Source organism: Chenopodium quinoa, unplaced genomic scaffold, assembly GCF_001683475.1.
Source record: "Chenopodium quinoa cultivar QQ74 unplaced genomic scaffold, ASM168347v1, whole genome shotgun sequence".
Taxonomy (NCBI): Eukaryota; Viridiplantae; Streptophyta; class Magnoliopsida; order Caryophyllales; family Amaranthaceae; genus Chenopodium; species Chenopodium quinoa.
Window position 1 is genome coordinate 1,851,863 of NW_018743074.1, and position 21,249 is coordinate 1,873,111.

General features: G+C 35.6%; 2 protein-coding genes across 2 annotated transcripts; one reads left to right on the top strand and one right to left on the bottom strand.

The window, feature by feature from the left end:
* Positions 1-124: 124 nt before the first annotated feature.
* LOC110731668 (endoribonuclease Dicer homolog 1-like) lies at positions 125-10,254 on the bottom strand. Its single transcript, XM_021911548.1, has 20 exons — positions 9,115-10,254; positions 8,921-9,034; positions 7,773-7,983; positions 7,159-7,553; positions 6,829-7,060; positions 6,191-6,363; positions 5,980-6,102; positions 5,645-5,805; positions 5,333-5,566; positions 5,070-5,220; positions 4,781-4,963; positions 4,232-4,393; positions 4,054-4,149; positions 3,356-3,981; positions 2,905-3,005; positions 2,633-2,832; positions 1,618-2,532; positions 1,318-1,482; positions 837-1,210; positions 125-706 (listed from the first exon to the last, which is right to left on the bottom strand). Exons 1-20 carry the CDS (start codon positions 10,252-10,254, stop codon positions 529-531), a joined length of 5,934 nt encoding a protein of 1,977 aa, XP_021767240.1. The 3' UTR covers positions 125-528.
* A 2,884-nt stretch (positions 10,255-13,138) lies between these two features.
* On the top strand, positions 13,139-19,884 carry LOC110731669 (transcriptional regulator ATRX homolog). Its single transcript, XM_021911549.1, has 11 exons — positions 13,139-13,585; positions 14,145-14,461; positions 14,629-14,706; positions 14,854-14,959; positions 15,249-15,337; positions 16,937-17,048; positions 17,380-17,433; positions 17,515-17,563; positions 17,988-18,088; positions 19,163-19,278; positions 19,371-19,884. Exons 1-11 carry the CDS (start codon positions 13,196-13,198, stop codon positions 19,717-19,719), a joined length of 1,761 nt encoding a protein of 586 aa, XP_021767241.1. The 5' UTR covers positions 13,139-13,195; the 3' UTR covers positions 19,720-19,884.
* Positions 19,885-21,249: the final 1,365 nt, after the last annotated feature.

Here is a 21,249-nt window from a genome sequence, read left to right on the forward strand (position 1 = left end):
TCGCGTCTAAGACTTCCTACTTTTGACATGACTACGTTTTTAAAAGTTCTTCATATTTTTACTTTATTTCAATTTTCAAAGAAATTCCTCTGTACGGAGTACAGTATAATGTTCTACAGATATATCACTAAACAAATTAGCTTTCTTATCCAAAAGCAAAAAAGATCAAAGACAAACGAAAGGAAAACTCCATATCTTAATATTACTATATTCCATAGCACAATACCAGTGAGTGAAACTACCAAAATTTGTATATACTCGGTATGCCCCAAACAAATTGAGGGGTAGGTTCAAATTTTGACTCATTCATGCAAATGAAACCAGTACTATCTATCTAATGTAACCTAATAAGGGTACTTTGTATATTACTTCACTTTGACAACTAAAGTTCACCTAAGGTAGCTAACATGCACGGATGCACCCAATCAAAGGTAGAACTTCAAGCAACTGGAAAGCAAACCACTCTTGCTTCCGCGCAATATGCAGCTCAGGGAATAAAGCAAACTCAACTATGAATCATATTCACAATCATGAATACCATTTGTTCAGAAGCTCCAACAGAAGTGCTGCAGCTGAGTCTTTGGCCTTCTTAACACTTGGCATGGGCTCTCCAATGCATTCACCTGTCCAACCTTTATCTGTGGTATTTACACGGACTGCAAATGTAAACCTCTTGGCATGTGCAGGGCCGCCTTCGTTCACACATCTTAATATAGCCAAAAAAAAAAAAAACCTCAGCCTCTAATTAATATAATATATATATATATATATATTTTTTTTGGGGGGGGGGGGGTGCGGAGGGGAGGAAGCTGGAGGATGAAGGAGCTGAAAATTACCTGTAGAGTGGCATAGGCCAATTTCTACGTAAACAAATATCATTTAATGTCTGTCTTGTAAATGTTTGTCCACTGTTCTTTTTCTTTTTCTCGGCCTCTTCAGCTTTATCCATGGCTTCAGCAGTTTCTTTCTCCTTTAAAGCAAGTAGAGCATTACGAGCAGCCAATTTCTGTGCCATCTTTTTCTGTGGATTTTGAGCCACCCCAATCTGTATACCATCGACATAAACTTCAACAGTGGCTAAATTCCCATCTCGAGTGGCCTTGTATTCCAGACCTTCAGCCTGCTGCTGACATCGTTCTTGCAACTCTCTCACGGGATGCATTGGAAGTGTTTCAGGAGTAACCATTGGTTGCAATAAAGGCTGAAAAACCTGAGGCACATGCCAAAATAGAACATCAAAACCTTAAAACTTCAACTAAATATGCACTGCAAAATTAAACTAAGTGACGAAGAAAAATGTTTATGAATAAAACTTACTCTCCACACAACTGCCGTATTATGACCGCTATCAAGAAAAATGGCTCCGGCAATTGATTCAACAATATCACCTAGAACTTTTGGGGCCTTGCAATCTCCTAAGCCAAATGAATTAAATCCAGGTTTTGAATATTCATTTTGAACTTCCTTCACAAAATCCCGTATCTACAAAAGTAGGTGAAAGACAATCCAGATTTAAACGGCGAGGATTGAAAAAAGGCCAACAGCCATTACAATACTGTATCAAGATCAGTAAGGCCAAAAAAAAAAACGAAGCACGAATTAGAAGAAAAAAAAAACCTGCTTCTCCAAGGCAGTAGACCCATGTCGTAAATGCACATGAAGCTTGTGTTTAACTGCAACTCGAGCAAAATTTTCATTATTAACAGCTGCAGCACGCAAATCTGTCAAACGTCCAGGGGGCAAATCTGTATACTTGAAAAATAGGTGCCTAGTTATAAGATGATCCAAGACTGCATCACCTACAAACTCTAGTCGTTGGTAGCAGGCGACTCCAGAAGATGGACGTGAAGCATGAGTAATTGCTTCAATCAACAATGCCCTGTCTCGAAATTGAATTTTTAGAGCACCTTCTAATCCATCGAAATCCACACTTCTTAGAACACCTTCTGGAACAGTACTTGGCCTCTTTGGACACTCAATGTCTTCAGGATTGAACTCTATTTCTATTCCAATCCATTTCATGAAGTGATTAGCAGCTACTTTTCCGCCTTCAACATAATGAACTCCAATGAGTGATTCAACAACATCTGCCAATGTCTTGCTAGAAAGGACCCTGTACGAACTTGAATCACTTTCAAGTTCACCATCTTCCATTTCATCATCATCAAAGTTATTGACATCTAACTCGAGACCCGTCTTTGCAAGAGACTTTTCCTGATCAAATAAAGATGATTCCTCTTCTTTGACATCCTCGTCAAAAACTGGAAGAACACCAGGGGCAGCCCACCTAGACGGTGCAAAGCGATCTGCTTGGATATACGACTGAAGCCCTTTTTCAAGTGCATGGTGGTATAATATCATATTACTAACCATTTGCTGTCTCATTTGTGTGAGCTGACCCTCGTGTTTTTGGGGATATTTAAGAAAAAGAAATCTACTAACAACCCATTTCAAATAAGCATCTCCCAAGAGCTCAGCTCTTTCATAACAGAAAGTCTCTTGACAAGAGGCTGCAGTCAAAGCTTCCAGAATCTGTGAATAGGCACAATTGTTAAAAGAATAGACACATAATCACTTCAAGTTAATCACAAGTTTGAGATAGAAAATAAAAAAGCAAAGCAAAGGAGGCTACCTTGGAAGCAGGTACAGGATAGTTGATGATATTTTTAAGTTCAATAGCAAGTAACATGCTTTCCACCCTTCTCATTATTGACGGAAGTCTTTGAGCTCCTCGAACTAGCTCGCCAGGAAGTGGATGCACAAAACACAATTCAGCAGGCAGATACACATAATAAGTTTTGTCAAGGGTCTCCTCAGATTCACCCTCATATTCTGCACCAATGAACCCAGTTAGCCATGGCAATTATTTACAGGAGAAATGAGTATTTAGCATAGCCGACATACCTTCAGAATGTTCAAATCTAGGGGATAGGAGATTCTTGCAATATGAAACACCACGACCTCTAAGTAAAGGTTGTTTCTTATAGATCAATTCGACTCCATACCTATTAACAAATGATGAAAAAATACACCAAATGTACCCTCTATTATGCTGGGGGAAGCAAAAAGGTACCCAATTTATTATAGGAGGTATAAACTACTGTAATAGGTGGCTCTAACACCTGACAGTAGTCATGAATTCCTTCAAAATTGGGTTAAAGCTTTCTGCATCTCCCAGCACAAATTCAGGTACATTATGGCATTTAATCACATCTCTCCATTAGTATCACAGACAATGGAAAATAACAACTGAACACAGAAGGCAAGGCAAATTGATATAGAGCTTATATGCGATTAAAGTGTGGCGTAATATAAGAGGGAGGGGTGTGTGTGAAGACTTTAGTATGGACCATACTTTTGCTTATAGTAGTCTGCATATGAACTATACTCCAAGGGACCAAGATAACCTTCTTTCCTAGGGAATGAGTTGTCTGCAGTCATATCATAACGTACGGAATCCACAAAAAACCTCTTTCCAGAGTGAGCAGCTGTCACAATTTTCCCCACCAAGTCTTCTGCATTGATGCAGGTATCAGCCAACATTAAATTTCCTTTAGGAAGTTCAAAATTGGCCTGTAAACCATAATCCCGGCCAGGAACCAATCCAGAAGCCTTTACTACATCATACTGTGCAACTGCTCCTCTGATACCATACGTAGGATGGGATTTCTGTCCAAATGCCATGCCATAACGCAGTTTCCCAAACCCATACTCTCTCCTATCCCCACCCAGACTCCGCTCATTTGTTCCCAAGTAAACATCTGGCCGAGCCCTTTGTAAGGGATTGTTCCACGCATCTGTACTTGTTATATTCTCAACAAGATCCCAGTCTATTTCTTTTAAAGGATCTACAGATTTATCGCCAACCATAGGGACAAATAGATAAGCCTTTGCAGAATCCCACGGAGTTGTAGAAGGTTCAACATCCACATCAAGTATGATGCTCATCATTCTCACATGGAAACTCTTCAGGGATGCTAGCTGCACATGACCATATATATAAGTTATTAAAAAGAAACAAGAAAATATAGATCCAAAACAAAAGAAGCACACCTGGCTTTCTGTGACATCTATTGAACCCCGAAAGACAAGAGATGCCTTAATCTTCATGGTTCGAGCGATAAAGAGATCCATCGACATCGATAACACCTGATATCCAAGAAAATTTTATTAAATGCAACTGAAACTATAATCAATGCAGCAGCCAAAAAAATGAGTCTTGAGGGAATACCTCTGCATCCAGCTCACTGCCAAAAAGTACCGAAAAATCTGAAACTTGGGTCAAGAATGGATCCTTTGCGGACCCTACATGTTCCCATTTTACAGCATACATATAGAGATGACATAATTTGGAATCATCACAACCATCTCTGCCAGACAAGATCCATTCCCCCTGCACAGCCAGAAACAAGAATTAAAACCTAGAGGTTAAAATAGAGAAATGCAAGGTGACATGTAACTATTGTAAAGGCATCAAAGAAAACCCTGAAGCATATTCATAGAAAGCTCAAAATCTTATACATTAAACTATATTACTTCATATTGTTTTCTCCACTTCAGTCTGTCAATTTATAACTTTCTGGGATACTATTATAGTCATAACTGCCTTGGCTAGTTAGCTTAGCATGTCCATGGAGTTTTACTATAAACTACACACTACCAATAATTCAAGTATATGAGCAAAATCTGAAGGAGTGATAAAATGGGACATACAGAGAATTTTTAATTTATTATTTTTTTTAAGAAAAATAAAATTGTGAGCTGTGCTAGAAATACTAACCCTAAGGATTGAGGCAATTCCTTCAGGATAGAATTCTCTGTGTCTGGCTGTTCCTGGAAGTGGATCTCCTTCATCATTTCGCTCAATCTTTTCTCCATCTTCACCACTTCCCTTATCAGGCAAGAGCATGTCAGTAAATGCCCCCATCTCATGAAGCTTCTTACAAGCAGCCAGGCAAACAGCCTGCATATGAAGTCCATAACAAAAAATAAATACAGGCATTCAGCTGTCACCAATATAGAGGCAGTAAAGAAGTTGATACAAAAGTGAACATCAAGGCTAAACAAACCTGTTGCGCAAGACGAATCGAACTGCATACCGGGCCCTCAAGCTTTTCGAAAGGGGCATTACACGGTAGTTGAAGCCTACAAGAATAATCTGTGGATCCATCTGGCTTCTCATGCTTCACCATGATAAATTCTGGATGAAGTATTGAGTATCTGTATCATGGATGATATCAACATATTAATATTTTGGCATTCAAACATCAAGAATTTTACTAGTAAAAGGAGATCAATAGCAACATAAATCAAAGATGAAAGAAAGCTGTACCTATCACTGGGTAGCTGCGAACAGTAAAAATGAATTAGGCCTACAGCAGAATTCAAGCTCACAGTGGCACCAGTTGAAGCAACCTGGTACACTGAACCTGGGGCATTTTCAGCGGAAATCAATCTTGAAGTACCCTTGAGATGACTTACATCAGTCCTCTCAATTGCTTCTTTCCGCAAAGTTTCTTCACTATTTCTAGCATTCCTTAGAAATGTTTCATGAGACAAGTTTCCCCTGATAAAAACACAACTGAGTTGAGTATCTCTCTATTCTCCGCTTCCGTATTTATATATACAAATATTAAGCAAGTACCTTTCAACCATCAAGATATAATCTGATCCTGGCTTTCTTGCACGGCCCCTAGATTGAATGTATGCCAAAACAGTTTTTGCAAGGTCAAAGCGGATCACCACATTACATTGCCGGATATCAAGACCTTCCTCAGCGACACTAGTAGCGACTAGTAAAGTCACCTGGAAACAATGCGAACAGGAATATCAAGGTAATTTTCTATGTGATACAAATTTAAATTTCTTCTAGTTTCACTCCAAAAAGGACTGACTTCATATCAAGTACTGCTGTGACCATCACTTAAATTCACTTTTATCAAACTAATATATTCAGCTATAAGCAAGGTAGAAACATACACGACCATCTCGGAATTTAGCTATTGTATCCTGCATTTGTGATGTCCGCATTTCCTGACTATTATTGTGTCCAATCAAACTTGCACACTTGATAAAACTTAAAGATGGAAGCTCAGCAAAAACCTGCATATATGACAATTGACAAGTCATAAATCATCATGATCAAGAAACAGGACTCGTGACAACAACAACAACAACAGAGTACACTGACCTTTGGAAGAACCAATGCAGCCACAACTCTCTCAACAAAGATGATTGCACGAAAGTCATCAGTGTGTTTATACTTCATTAGTACTTTAACCAGTGACTGCACCTTGGGGGTGACCTTCCCATCAGCTACAGCAGCTCCAATGACAATGTCAACATGTTCTCCACCAGAGACAACTAAACACACGTAGATTAACCAAACAAAAAAGTTGCATTATTATTCTAATTAAAGGTATAGAAATTTAGCACACACATTATCAACGCATCACTAACTTTTTTCACATTCCAGCACTTTAATACCAATCTTGACACTGCTTATCAGAGTATTGATGATATAATGACATCAATAAATTAATACTACTGGAAGAATAATCAACACTTAAAAATTTAGGAAATAATAACCATTTAATTTTCGGAGTCCCCTTTATATAAAACATTTATCATATACTCGTGTATTTCAGAGTCATGTCAGCAAATTCTGATGAGTAGAAAGCCCCTAGAAAATTGTAGTGCCAGAAAAGCCAAAAATGCTCTCAAAATAGAAATCTATCTAAGAAGTTCATAGAAAAACGGAAGAAGATAAATAACAGGTAAAATGTTGATCAACCTTGCAGATAACTGGGATGTATGTAAAACACTCACCGTGACAATCAGGAAGTTCTCCCTCCTCAACCTCATCAACACTGCCATTATCTTGATGGCAGCCATTATTATCTTCGATACTGCTGGCATCCTTGTTGGAAGCGGCACCTTCTGATAGCTGACACTGTAAAAGTGCAACGACCTTGCTCAAATAAGATTCTTGAAACTTCACATCAAGCTGGTAGTTTGCCCTCTCATCACTCTGTAAGGCTACTAAAAAATTGTGAGCAACCTGCAGGTAGCATAAACAATCCAAGGGTGATTACATAGAGAGCCAAGAATAAAAAATAAAAAAACACCAACAGATATTTGCAGAGCTGCATATCAAACCTTGTAAGCACACCATTGTCCCAGTTCACCAAGTGCATAGTTGACAGCCCTTAATTTTTGAATCAAGTTAGCAGCACCATCACTCTCAGTTCTTTCAGAGACACCGTAGACCTGGCGTAACTCTTCCTTGGCTCCTGCATCTCTAGCTCCCATAAACTGCCATTTGCTCTTTCTTGAACTTGCTCGTGCAGCTTCTTCAACTGCTACTTCCATTTGTTTGATTTGTTCATGCAGATATAACAATGAAGCTGCTTTGTCATATTCCACAACAATTTCTGATGGCATAGGAACATGTTTCTCCAGTTCTCTACGGTCTTTTATTGTACAAACGACGGAATCCAACTTAGTCTCTAGGTTTCTTATCTTGACAGCACAATCAACTTGACTGGAAACACCTACATCACCAGAAAAATTTATAATAGCTCATAGAGAACAAATTAAATAAGCCCCATCTACAATGGCAAAGTAAATTAAGGGTTGTAAAGGCGTAAAGTGGCTAAAACTGTGGCATAGAAGATAGAATTTAGACAACACATTCTATAAGAGTACATCATACCCCATTTACAGGAAAGGGTTATAATTTAAAAAAATATAATTATATATCAGGTACATACCCTTCAAGTTAACAGGGGAAGCAGTCATTCCAAAAACAGCAGGCCTTTTTTCCTTTGGAGTTGTGTGATAAAATTCAGACATCACTAGAGAATATGGATGCTTCTTGACGGCATGGTGACACTCATCGAGAATAAGGAGATGTATACATTCCATTTTGATTATGCTATGCCTTAAAATGTTTAACAAAATCTGAGCAGTCATGACCAAAACCTGAAGAAAGAAAACTCCTTAGATTCTAATCATGGTAACCAACCTTTGAATAGTACTAAAAGAATATACAAAAAGTACACAAGCAGAAGGATTCATAAGAGGCATAGATCTAGTAGTAGTTATGATACTGCTTTCCAGCATTTGTTTTAATATGGATGGCGTATAGATTACAAGTACAGATGAGCACCCAAATATAAGCTGAATACTCAAACATAGAAATCGAACGAAAATTTCTAGTGACCTAATTATGGCTGACAGCCTGTATACAGACATAAATTGAAGACTTAATTACTTTAGCATACAGAAATAACTAGATCAAATCCATATCAAGCCCTCATTAGGAGGGCTTTCTAAGTTCCTAATGTTTTATTTTTCTTACCTTTTTTAAAAAAAGTTCAGGAAAATCATCAAACTACTTATCATTACTCTCCATCATACAATTTAAGCAGACTTGTTTATTAAAACAAGAAATATAACATCTTCTGGTTTTTAATAGGAATCTTATTGTAGTCCACAAATTACTCCATGAGTAAGTAATCATTCAAATTCGTCAGATAAAAAGAGAAAATGGTACCATTAACGAAGAATTGAAAAAAATACATCAAAAGTTTTAACATTCTCAAACAATAGCTTGCCAAAAGCCAAAAACTTCAATCCATATTATTGCAGTTTGCCAAGAAGATGCACATAATAGACAAAAAGAGATGCCGAAACTACCATTAAAACATTCAAAGTTGCAGATATGAAATTCCAAGTCATCACATGAGCAATATTTTGAAACGCTACTACGGAGTACACCATACAATATTTAATTTTCAAGAGTGAAAGATCATGTATGAGACAGCAACCTGCTTCTGCACTTGCCAACTTTTATGATTTAAAGGGGAAACTTTGAATTTAAGCTCCACTAAAAGTAACAGAAGATTATGAAGAATACCTGCTTAGATTCAAACTCGCGTTGCCATCTTCGAGTATCCCAGAAATCTTGACCCATCTCACCACAGTAATGACCAACACTGTATCCAGTTTGCTCACGTATAACTTCTGCTTGCTATACATTCATAGGAACATAATTAATCTCCAAATTCATAACAATAATATTCAACCAAATATCCACTGAATACATTTTACCTGATAAACTAGAGGAACCTTAGGCACCAAGAAAACAGCCAGCACTTTCTTGTTCTGCTGCTGCAATCTATTGCAGATGCTTTTAATAAGTAAAACAGCAATCAAAGTCTTACCGGCTCCAGTCTCCAGGAAAGCAATAGTATTTTTCTGCTTTGCCTGCTCAAGTACTTCCAACTGATAATGGCGTGCCCGCTCCTCCAAATTTTTCTCCTTAAAACTCCCCTCATTCTTCTCAACCTTTGCACTGCATTCCTTGTTCTTTTCAGACTCCACCTTATTTGTGTCTCTATTTCGTGCAGATTCATATGAACCAACGCGATACACAATTTCATTTGACCCTGGCTTTTCCCTCTCCCAATAACCCTTCGCCTCTCTATCTCTCCATTCCCTATCTCGGCTATCTCTCCTCCCATTATAGTAATCCTTTCTCCTACCACCCAAATCCCTGTCCCTCTCTCTTTCCCTATCCCTACCCTTATCCCTATCCCTCCGTCCAGTCTCCTCAAATTCTCGATTCCTCTTCCTTCCATTACTCTCCCAATCTCTCACACAACTCTGCCCACGACTCGAATACCCCCTCTCCTCTCTAAACCCATTACTTACACGAGTCCTCTTTCCGCTCCTCTCCTCGCTATCTCGATCCCTATCAACCTTGCAACTCTCTCTATCACTCAACACGTTCGAGTCCCCATTACTTGTTCTAACATGATCAGTAACACCCTTATTAGTTCCATCACCACCGTTCAATTTCACACATACACTCCCATTATTATTGATATTATTAAAATTATTATTATTATTACCATTATCAACATCAGCCATTTTGCTGTCACCAATTAATGAACTTTGAACCTCAACATTACAATTCACAACAAAATTCTCAACTTGCAAATCTTTAGAAGGAGTAATATCCATACCATCATTGCAAGGCAATCCTTCACCGTTCTTGATACTATCAAGAATATGATCAATCCCACCAAAGAAGTTGGGATCAATGCTGGCAATTTCGCTCTGATTCCCGGTCCCGAAATCGCCAAAATCCCCAATAAATTCACAAGGGATGATATCATCTTCCTCCTCACAAGCATCAAGCCAGTAATTCGGCCTTGAATCATCCGAACCCTTATTTCCTTCCTCCATAACTCACTCAATCACACACTTAATTTAACAAAAAAAACAACAAATTCAACAACAATAACAGCAATTAAAATCAATGGTACAATAAATTAAGCTTACAAAATTAAAAGGGGGTTAGATTTTTGGATTTCGAAAAGGAGAATGGAGAGCAGAGAAAGCGTTGATAGACCGTACGAAGCACGCAAAATGCAGAAGCTCAAAAAAGAAAAAAAAGAATTTAAGAGAGAGAAAGATTAGATGAAAGAGCAAAAGCAAATTGTGTGATTCAAAGATTCCACGGTCTATCAACGCGATTCTGCTTTAAATTCTCAAAAGGGAAATTAGGAAATTGAATTCAATTGCAATAATAATCATCTATAAAAAGAGATTACTGTAATAATTATCTGGGTGTGATTTGTTTTGATGGAAAGTTTAGATTTTTAATATTGAGGGTTTTGGGTTAATAGGGGTTTCTCTGTTTCTCCTCCTGTTTTTCTGCAGGAAAGATAAGTAAAGAGAGGGAGAAAGAGGTGGACCGCTGGAGAAGAAAGGCGGTTTTGTATGGAATCTTGACTTCTCACGAGTTCACTACTTCGGCTACTACGAGTTGGGGTGAGCAAAAAATTAATCTGTGGTTTATACACACGGGTGTACAATGCTCATCATACACCCGGATAAATAAAAAAAAAGGCGGAAAGAACATCTTGTGTTTCATAAAGAACATACTTGTATTTGACAAAGAACATGTTTGTATTTGACAAAAACATGCATTACCGAAGAACATAAAGATATAATAAAAAGAACGAGATAAAAACTTAATAAAATTTTCTGAAAAATTACACATTATTAACGGAAAAAATTTAGAGGTGATAAAAAATCGAGTAGAGCCGGGCCATATCATAATTTCTCGTGCCCAAACCCGTAGAAAAGTAGCGGGTTTTGGGCTTTTTTCGAACCCGGTTCGAGTTTTAACTAAAAATGCATTTTTAGGTTTGCCTAAACCCACCCTATTTCGGGCCGGAACGGGTCGGGAAGCGAGTCATGCCAATATTGATCAACTCTTAAAAAATCCTTACCAAAAATATCATTTCCCCAAAAAATAGTTTTCTATCTCTCCAAAAAATAATTCAACTTCCCATAATAATTTAGTTTTTTTTACTCTAATATTATTTTCAATTAAAAATAATTTAAGATTTCAATATCAAATTTCAAAATAACATATGTTAAAAGAACATAATTTATATTGTAAAGTACATATAGTTAATACCTAAATAACACACTAATCAAACTCAAAGAATATATGATAATAAAAGTAATTTAAATATGACATATGATAATAAAAATAGAATTTGGACGTCATTACGACCTTAAAGAACATACACGCCAAATTCAAAGAACATACTTTGTATTGTTAAACCCAAAAAAAAATATATGTTAAATAACATAAATTATAATGCAAAAAACATATAATTTTACTCAAAGAACACACTTATCACACTCAAAGAACATATTAAAGGTATGTTCTTTGTCAAACATAGGTATGTTCTTTATCAAACATTATATGTTCTTTCCGCCTTTTTTGTTTACCCGGGTGCACCATGAACATGGTGCACCCGGGTGTATTATCTAATTTTCATTTGTTCTTGGGAAAAATTATTAAACTCCATAATTTTTTTTGGTGTGTTTAAAAGAAATATTATTGCCAAGGTCTTTTTCCCATTTTCAATGGCTTAAGCAAAAAATTACTTTGTACAAAGAAAAAATAGAAGTGAATGATTTTGTTCTTTATCCATATGTAAGTTACACATCTGTGTTTTAACTATTCGATGAATTACTTGCCGAGTACTTTATTGTTTTAATGAAAATTTTCATACTTAATGTACATCACATATCAAAACAAATTATAAACTTTTGATGCAATAGAATTCTTAGAAATACAAATTATGAACTTTTGATTTGTAAAAATTAAAATTTGATTCAAAACATGTGTCAAAATTTTTTTATTCAAAAACAAATAATAAATTAACACAAAATGTTAGTTAAGGGCTTAAGGCACTTAATTTAGGCAAAATTAAAAAATAGGAAACAAAAAAACATAAGCATATCCAAAATTGGGTAACGTAGTACTCCGTATTTGTGTGGAAATACTTCAAAAAGGTTTCGTAGTATTTAGAAATTAGATGGAAGCCCGTGCGATATACGGTTTTTTCTTCTAAGATTTTTAATTATTTTATTTATTATATTTAATAATTTCAGACAAAATTACAAAAGTTTAAATTTTTTTCTCTATAATTTATAATGAATTTATTAAATATAAATAAATTGTAAATATGATATTTTTTCCGTTATATAAATTTTTTAATGTGAATGATAAATTTTTGATAATTTAAATAATCCTAAATCATTATTCATTGTTTTACCATATCTTATTTCGATAGAATCACCAACCTCGTTCGCAACCAACCTACTACATCAATGGATAAATTGAACCGTGAAATGTTAGCCAAACTGAAATTGATATAAATTAAATCTTTACATTTATATAAAATAAATCAATATATTTACCAATAAATGAAAAATTGTTGCGACATAAAATCAAATCTATGCATTGTAATTTTTTCATCATCTCCAATAATAACCAAAGCCATCCATACAACATCTAATCGTATGCCATTACATAAACAAATAATCGTTAAGTATCTTAAATACAGTGTAACTAATAATTACAAATATAAATTTAAACATAACATTTTATAAATTACCCGGACATTGCTGACTTAAAATTAACACAAAATTACTACTACAAAATTCTCTAGGTGGCGACATAATTTTTTAATTCAAAAATAAAATACAAATCTTTCTTCTCATTGGTCGAAATAACTGTATTTCTTACGTCCGAATACAGAAATTTTGTATTAACAAAAACCAGGGAAACCGGGAGAAGGAGAGAGTAAGAGCTAGGAAAATGGGGAAATCTAGCAAAAAGACGAAGAAGATATCAGAAGATGATAGTGATTCTCAGTCTCCTTCATCCTCAACCTCCGACGAGTCAGACCGACGGCGTCGGCGTCGCCACCGCGACGACGACGATGATGAAGAAGAAGTGAAGCGCAGTTCGAGGAGAGAGAAAGAGAAGCGGCGGCGAAAGAGAAAAAGAGAAGAAAAAGAAGAGAGGAAGCATCGTAGAGATAACAGAAGCAAGCGACGATCTCGTTCCAGAAAGAAGGTTTCTGATTCTGATGATAGTGCCTCTGATTCTGATTCTGATTCTTCCGGTGATGATTTTTCCCAGGCTAAGGATGTTGCTAGGGGTTTGTTGCTCGAATTTCCCGGTGTTGCTGCTGATCTTAAGCAGGTAATTTTTTATTTTGATTATCATGATTGTTGTTGTTATTATAAGTTTGGTAATATAATCCTGGTAGAATTTAGTTTGCCCTGAATGTGGAAAATTGATAGATATTGCTTGAAATTGTAGGAAGTTAGTACAAGATTTTCATCAATTGATTCTATTGTCTCCAAAATATGCAATCCTACTCATGGAATGATAGGAAGGCTGTTTTTTATTGACTCGAAATTTTATTGATTATTAAGATGCTATTACTTCAATTGGATTAAGGGAGAGAGTGTAGAGATGAACAAACTATCATGGAGTAAAATTTTCATGTCAATCTCGTTAATTAGGAGGGTTAGTATTTCTATATGGAGGTAGTACATTAGTATTTTACGAGTATACTCTAAGTGTTGAAGATTGAAGAATAGTGAATCTACTGGCTCTGTTGCATACGGCAGAAATTGGGGAAGCTTTGCAAAATTATTTCTAGTTTGCTCGCTTTGGTTGTTAGAAGAATTGATTTGCTGAAATTTGTTATTTGTTATTTTTTTTTTTTTCTGAAGCATTTGTTTTTTTAACGTAGCTTCTACAAATGATTGATGATGGGCAAGCCGTTGACATCAAAGGAATTTCTGAAAAGCCTTTAATGAAGCATCTCAAAAAGTTGTTTCTTTCCTTAAATCTCAAAGAAAAAGGGGACAGAGTTTTCTTGCTACGGTCTAGGGCTCGTCCAACTTTAGAGATTGTTGGACCTGTGATTGCTTCACAAAGTGAAGTGGCTGAACAGAAAACTGAGGACCCCCTTCCTTCTCAGCCTGATGAAGACGTTGGAAAGAATACCAATGATGTGCCTTCAGTCACCATAGGTCCTACTTTTGAAGGTGCTGCTCCTCGAAGGAGGTTTGTAGTTCTTGGTTATTTACTTTGAGTTTCTCATTGCTTTAGCTAAATGTTAGTGAGTTACATATGCTTCTTGCTATATCTTTTCGATTCTGTTTTAAGCCGAATTTTCATCACGGTTCCATTTTATTTTCTTATTGAATATTGATATATGATTATTGTTGTAGAGTAATTGGCCCGGAGATGCCATCTGCTGAATTACTTGCTGCAGCAGCCAAGTTGACCGAAGCTCAGGCTGAGCTTAGGTAATCCTTTGCCTTAAATATTGTATGACATCTGCTAAGACTGAAACTGGCTAGTTAAGTTGGGTTGTTAATATTGCATTGCTGGTTCTGTTTAGTTCTGGTTTTTATATAAATCCGTGCAGCTGAATTTATTGATAAATCCTACAGGGATGCTGAGATGGAGCAAGATGACAATGGAATATTTGTTGGGCCACCACCTCCTGCTCTTGTCACTGAGGCTGAATCATCTAATGAAGCTGAGCGTTTTGAAGAGGTCTGGACTTCAACCTCTGTTTCTCTCAAATTTTTGTATAGCTATCCTTATTTTGTTATCAATCCAATTATGCTATTTGGAGAATTCCATAATTACAAATTTGATGCTTATATTCACATACTTTGAGCATTCATTTTGCACATTTGAATTTACTTTTTGTGAATTTTGGTTTTAAGATATCTGTAATTGTCATCAACATTATTACTTCTGGAAGTCTAAATTATGCGTACTTTTGTATCAGCATTGTAGACAGTCATCAAACTTATGATTGTGCAATTTGTTGCCCCAGGTCACTAGAATCATGGGAGTGGAGTCAGATAATCCTTATGATATTGTGGGAGTCAACCACAAGATGCCTGCTGCTAATATAAAGAAGAGGTATTCTACTTATAACCCCTTAAAGTGATTTTTAGTTACTGCTATTAGAATAATTTACTTGTGAGTATTACTGGCCAGATATATTATTTTACTGCAGGTTGTCTTTAGTTTTTACAAATATACGGCTAGCATGATTAATTGTAAATTGTAATTCAGTTGTTGAAAGTACATTTTAATATTTTATATATCAATGATCAATCACTATAAGTGGCATACATATGCTACACAGAGTGGGACAAGGGAATTAGAATCTGTTTACTTATGGAATGACTGTAATTTTTTTCTTGGGCAATGTGTGTTAGACCTTGAATTGTTCTCATACCTTATAGTTACCATTGGAGGCTTCTCTGTAGTTTATGGAGAAAATACATGTTGAGTCTCTTAGACATGAGTTACAGAGCTTATCTTTGAAAATTTCATTGCTTCCCATATAAATTTTCAGAGGTATATCTGAGCCTTTTGGCGCAGTATGATCTACAGCATAAATGGAAAGTGTGCAGCTTAGAGGAGTTTGCTTTGTGTCTCTTTGAGGTTTCACGGCAGTAATTAGAGTGATTCTTGTATTTTGTATACAGCGTGTTGCTGTTTTCAGGAGTGAGGAGGGATATTGTTCTTGCTGCATATATGGACTTAAAGTCTGTAAATCAAGGAAGGCTCTCCCTATATTTTTTTGTTAAATATAAGTCAGGCCCGAGAAGACTATCCTAAGTGTGATTTATAGTAATTATAGCCTATACATTGAGGTTTACCAGGGTTATTTCCCATTGCCTAGATGGGCAATATGGAATTATGGACTTAATACTTGATTTATGTCAAGGGTTTTAATAATTTTGAGATGAGAATACTCTGTAGCAAATGGCTTGATGAATTTGTAACAATTTATCCTCCCTCTATTTTTACATTGAAATTTAGAATAGTCTTACTCGATAGGTAACTATGCTCCCTTTAAGTTGACATTGTAATTCAGCATTTAGTAGTGTTACTAGTGGGGTTTATAGCCTTTGAACTAGGTCTATGGATAAAAAAAATTATTGGGGGGTGGGGGGTTGGATATGGACCTTTGGGCAAATCTGTTGGAGGTTTCTTGGAATACTTGTGACTCTCCAATGGCATTGTAAAAAGTATATGTGACTCAATTTGAGTGTTATTTAACCGGTTGAACGGTGTGCACAACTGCACGCTGGTCCAGTGTCCATAGTCAATATGACTCAGACGGACAGATGAGCCTTGTGGCATCTTGACCAATGCTTTGAAGCAGAAACTTGTTTTTCTTAATGAAGTTTTTCTAAAAGTATATCATACTGTCATGGAGTCCTTCGAACTAGACTTTTTGAGCTATACTGTATACTGAGATACTTATGTGTTTCATTGTACTCTATACTCTATTGCTTGATATAGTCTATATTTCCTATCCTTTGTTGGTTGCGTTTAAATGTAGAGTGGCGCTGTTGATTGTAGATATTGTTCTAAATTCTGTAGGTAGTTGATCAATGCAGTTCATAGATTGTGATTACTTACATTCTTTTATGGTTGATTTCTGATGTTAATATGCTACTGTTATACGTATACTAATCATTTCCATCTTGTTCATCGCTATAGGTACTGGAAATTGTCACTTATGGTGCATCCAGACAAATGCTCTCATCCACAAGCTAACCAAGCATTCATTAAACTTAACAAGGGTTTCAAAGATCTGCAAGATCCAGATAAGGCGAGTTTCTATTGTAAACATGGGTTACTTGATTTTTATTATCATAGCCCAATCTTTCTATTTACAAAATTGCCCCTCAATTAAATTGTAGACATCATCTGGAGTCTGCCAGAGTAGCAATAAACTTGTTCTACAGTCTAGACTAGAAAGCGGTGTCCCAAAAGATTGAGCTGCTGTTTCTAAGAAAAGTGAAATGTGTATCTTAAATAAGCAGTGATAGAATGAAACTATTAAAGAATTAAACAATTTAAGCCAGTATCAATATTGACAGTTGACTATTGGAGAATGTTTACATGCCATCTGAATCAATTTTTCTTTATCTTTTTTGCAGAGAAAGGCATTGGATGATAAAATTAAGAAAAAGGAAGAGGAAGAAGAAATGAAGGTAATGCCTTTTACTTTAACTTTAGGTAGACATTTACAGATTTTGGATTTATCAAATAATAGAAGTGTTTGGATGATGTAGGCCGAATTAAGATCAATGCGGGAAGCTGCACTATGGAGGCAGTCACAAGGTGAGAAACAATTGTCAAAACAATTATATAAGGATTCTCAATTTTTATTTGTCAAAGAAGGAAAAGGAAAAGGCATATTCACTTGTCTAATCATACCTCTTTTGTGGCCAATTTAAATTTCAGCATTTTTCTCAGTTTCAGCTTTCTAGAGCTGTATTATATTTCAGTTGAGCTCAAAGATGCGGAACAACTTGATTTTTAAACAGCATTGATTCTAATTAGTTCTTGTTTGACAAGAATTATTGAGACAAGACAGTATGATGTTTCATTGATGCTCCAATAGGGCATTAAGCAGAGGACAATTTAAGTAGTGCATCTTGCACATCAGACTCAACCACCCCCCCCCCCCCCACTTTTTAATTATTATTATTATTTTTAATTCTGAGTAGAATTTATGCAGCCTCTGATTTTGCTTTATTGATAGGTTTGGCTATGGAAGGGGATGATGTGTTGCTTGCAGAGTTGGAAGTGAAAGCTCCACCTAAACGAGATGAATGGATGACGTCTCTACCTCCTGAAAGAAAGGTATAATTAGATAAGTTTTTGACTTTCTCCTTTATCCTCGAATTTTCTGCTTTAGATGGCCTCTGCGCCTAAAATGTTTAAAGGTGTTCAGTTTTTTCAACTATGTTTATACTTCGTATATTATAGACTTTTTGTTTATTTTGAAAAAAGTTTGATTTTCAAATATATTGAAATAGGTTGTTATAGGTTTGATGTACATTTAAAAATTCCTTATCCGAACCATATGACAATTTCATTTGCTTATTCATATTTGTTGCTTTTTATTCGGTTCATTGTCTAGCTTGTTTTATGATTTATATTTTGAATAGGGTGACTATTAGTACATATTTCTAGTAGGAGTTCCATGGTTCATAATGAGTCATTCTTAAGATTTTTTTAGGTAATATATGATATATCTGTAACAATGTGTACTATGCCATAATCCTCTTAAATCAGTTGGGTTTGTGTGATGTTGCATCGTACTAAATGCAAGGTCTCTCATGTATATGTGGCCTGTTACTATTACAATTACTGGCAGGCTTTATTAATATTTGATTAGGAAGGCATAATGTAGCCTACTTGCTGGCAGTATATAGGAAGCAAATGGAAATTCATATTAGTGGTGTTGTTAATGATTTGGACGAGATGACAGTATGTTAATGGTCAAAATCAAAGGGCATATATAAATAGGCATATTGCTATGAGAGTATTAGAGTATTCATTAGTATAAGTATGGCATTATGTTTTTGGTTTCACTCTTGACAGTATCTACCAGGACTGAAGCCTATATAGTTTTCACTCTTGCTGCTGAATATGTGTGCTCAGGGAAGAACCTATATCTTAATTGCTTACAAAAGGTTAACTGTGTCTATGGGGACTGTTGGCCTCTGAGCACTGCAGTGTAGTTATGGAAAATTTTAGACTACAACATCTAGTTTGCTTTTGTGCTAATGACCAAATCTTATAAATTGTGGCTTTGAGTAGCTCTTAGCCTAAATGAGAACTGAGTGGATTCGCACAAACTTTTAACATACAATTTCTGAATTCTTACCTCTTGCATCTTGCTCTGTGACTGACATTTGGTATCTATTTCAGCCTGGTGGTATGCCTACGCACACTACAACCTTCAGTAGAACTGCTAAAGAAGGGCGCGGTGATACCAGTGCTTGGACAGACACCCCTTCAGATCGTGCTCAGAAAGCGAAGACAAAGTATTAATTAAGACATTTGTGTTATTAGTCCTTAATATATATTCATAGCTGTTTTTGAGACCTAATGCTTTGTTTCTATGTAATCTGTGCAGTTACTTGGAAGCCTATAATGTGGCAACAGCACTTGCTTCGAATGAATTAGACAAGAAAACCTCTGACATTGATGCTGCTTTGGTAGACCAATATAACAAAGCCAAAAGATCGAAGACTTTGGTACAAAAGCATCAAGAAGAGTCTCAGAAAAGTCATTCAAAAAAGAAATCAAAGCAGACGCAGAAGCAGGATGAGGGAGAATGGGTGGGAAAGCACCCCTGGAAACCTTGGGACCGAGAGAAAGATCTCTCAGCTGGACGGCAAGATGTAAAACTTGATGCTGAGAATTTGAAACAGGGTTTGTCTACCAAATTTGCATCTGGGTCCTTCCAGAGGAGCTTCCTTTGAATGTAATTTTTACAAACAAGTCTTTATGTTTATTAGCGAGTTAGTGTACACAATATTTCTTCTGGGGATCCTACTTCAAAACTTTATTGACATCGTAAATTTTTTTTGTAACAACCAAGCAGGTATAAATTATAATATAAGAATTTATACAGTTTTATACTTTTACGACTAGGCTTATTTTGTTACTTGACAGACAACATTTACCTAAATTGGAACTTCTATTCAATGAATTCCTTTAGTAATGTCCGTTTTATGATTACCATTGAAAAGGTTACTTATCAGCTCCGAGTCTGAAGAAATACTCAAGTCTTTATGCAGTTTCTTGTAAACAAATTTGTTACATCAAACTTGACATCCAGCACGAACTTTTATACGTAACTTTCCTTTTGTAACGTTCGTTTTATGTTTACCTCTGAGTCTAAAGACATACCGCTTATGCAAATTTTTCGCAAGCAAAGTTATTCAGGCATCATGGTGTAGACTACATTTACAAACTTCAGTAGACAATTTTTTTTCCCTCTCGAATATTTTGATAAAATTATTTTCTTTGATAATAAGACTACATTTTACTTTAATTTTATTCATTTTTTGACGTGAGTCTACTTACTCAAAGCATTGATGTAGACGAATTTTGATTATCAACCCGTTTTAAGTTTAGCACCGAAACTAGTGATACCTACAAGCCAGTAGAGCATAAATGTGAATACAATGCAAGTTTAGAGATTCTCCACTGTAAATGAGCATCTTAGTATGTTCACATTGTGTTTATATATCGTGCAACTTAAATATGAGTGGCCTATGCTAGAAAGGCCCGACAAAGGAGCTTACTCAATTATAACGCCCATCTATTTCATCATCCAAATGTAATTTGGTGAAATTAACAAATTCATATTCTATAAAATCAATCAATCATTTTTATTTTTTTTTTAAAAAAACCGAAAGTACGGCAAAAAGAATAATATTTTATAAATTTAAATTGAATTTTCTTGATAAGTAATTGATGTGAAATTCAATTGGGAGTGCATGCTTTATAATAGCAATGTGGCCCTGCAAATTACAGTAATTATTTGCCATATATTTTGTGAAATGAAATTGATTTCTTACTTTTTGTTTCTTTTGCGTTTGCACGTGTTTGTACTCAAATTCACCTCAATTGGAAAAGCTCAATAGTAATTAACTTGATTTTTTTCACCAAATTTATCAATCATACTTCTTATTGTTTTGAAGTCATTCGAAATTATTACTATGATTATACTAATTTTAAGTAGGGTAACCTCAATCTATTATGTGTATTTTTCATCTCCAATTATTCTTGGCTCTAAATTTTATGTGTAACATTTCTAATGATTTACCCCAAAAGGCTTTTTGCTGGGATTGATGACCCTAAACACCAATCACATATTTACAATAAAACACTATAAGTGTGTCATGTTGTTATGAAAATGCAAGCAACACGTCATTGTGAATTCAAATTATGTTACTCTCATCACATAAGGAGTAGAATTTATAGGTGGCAAAGGGATCAATCTT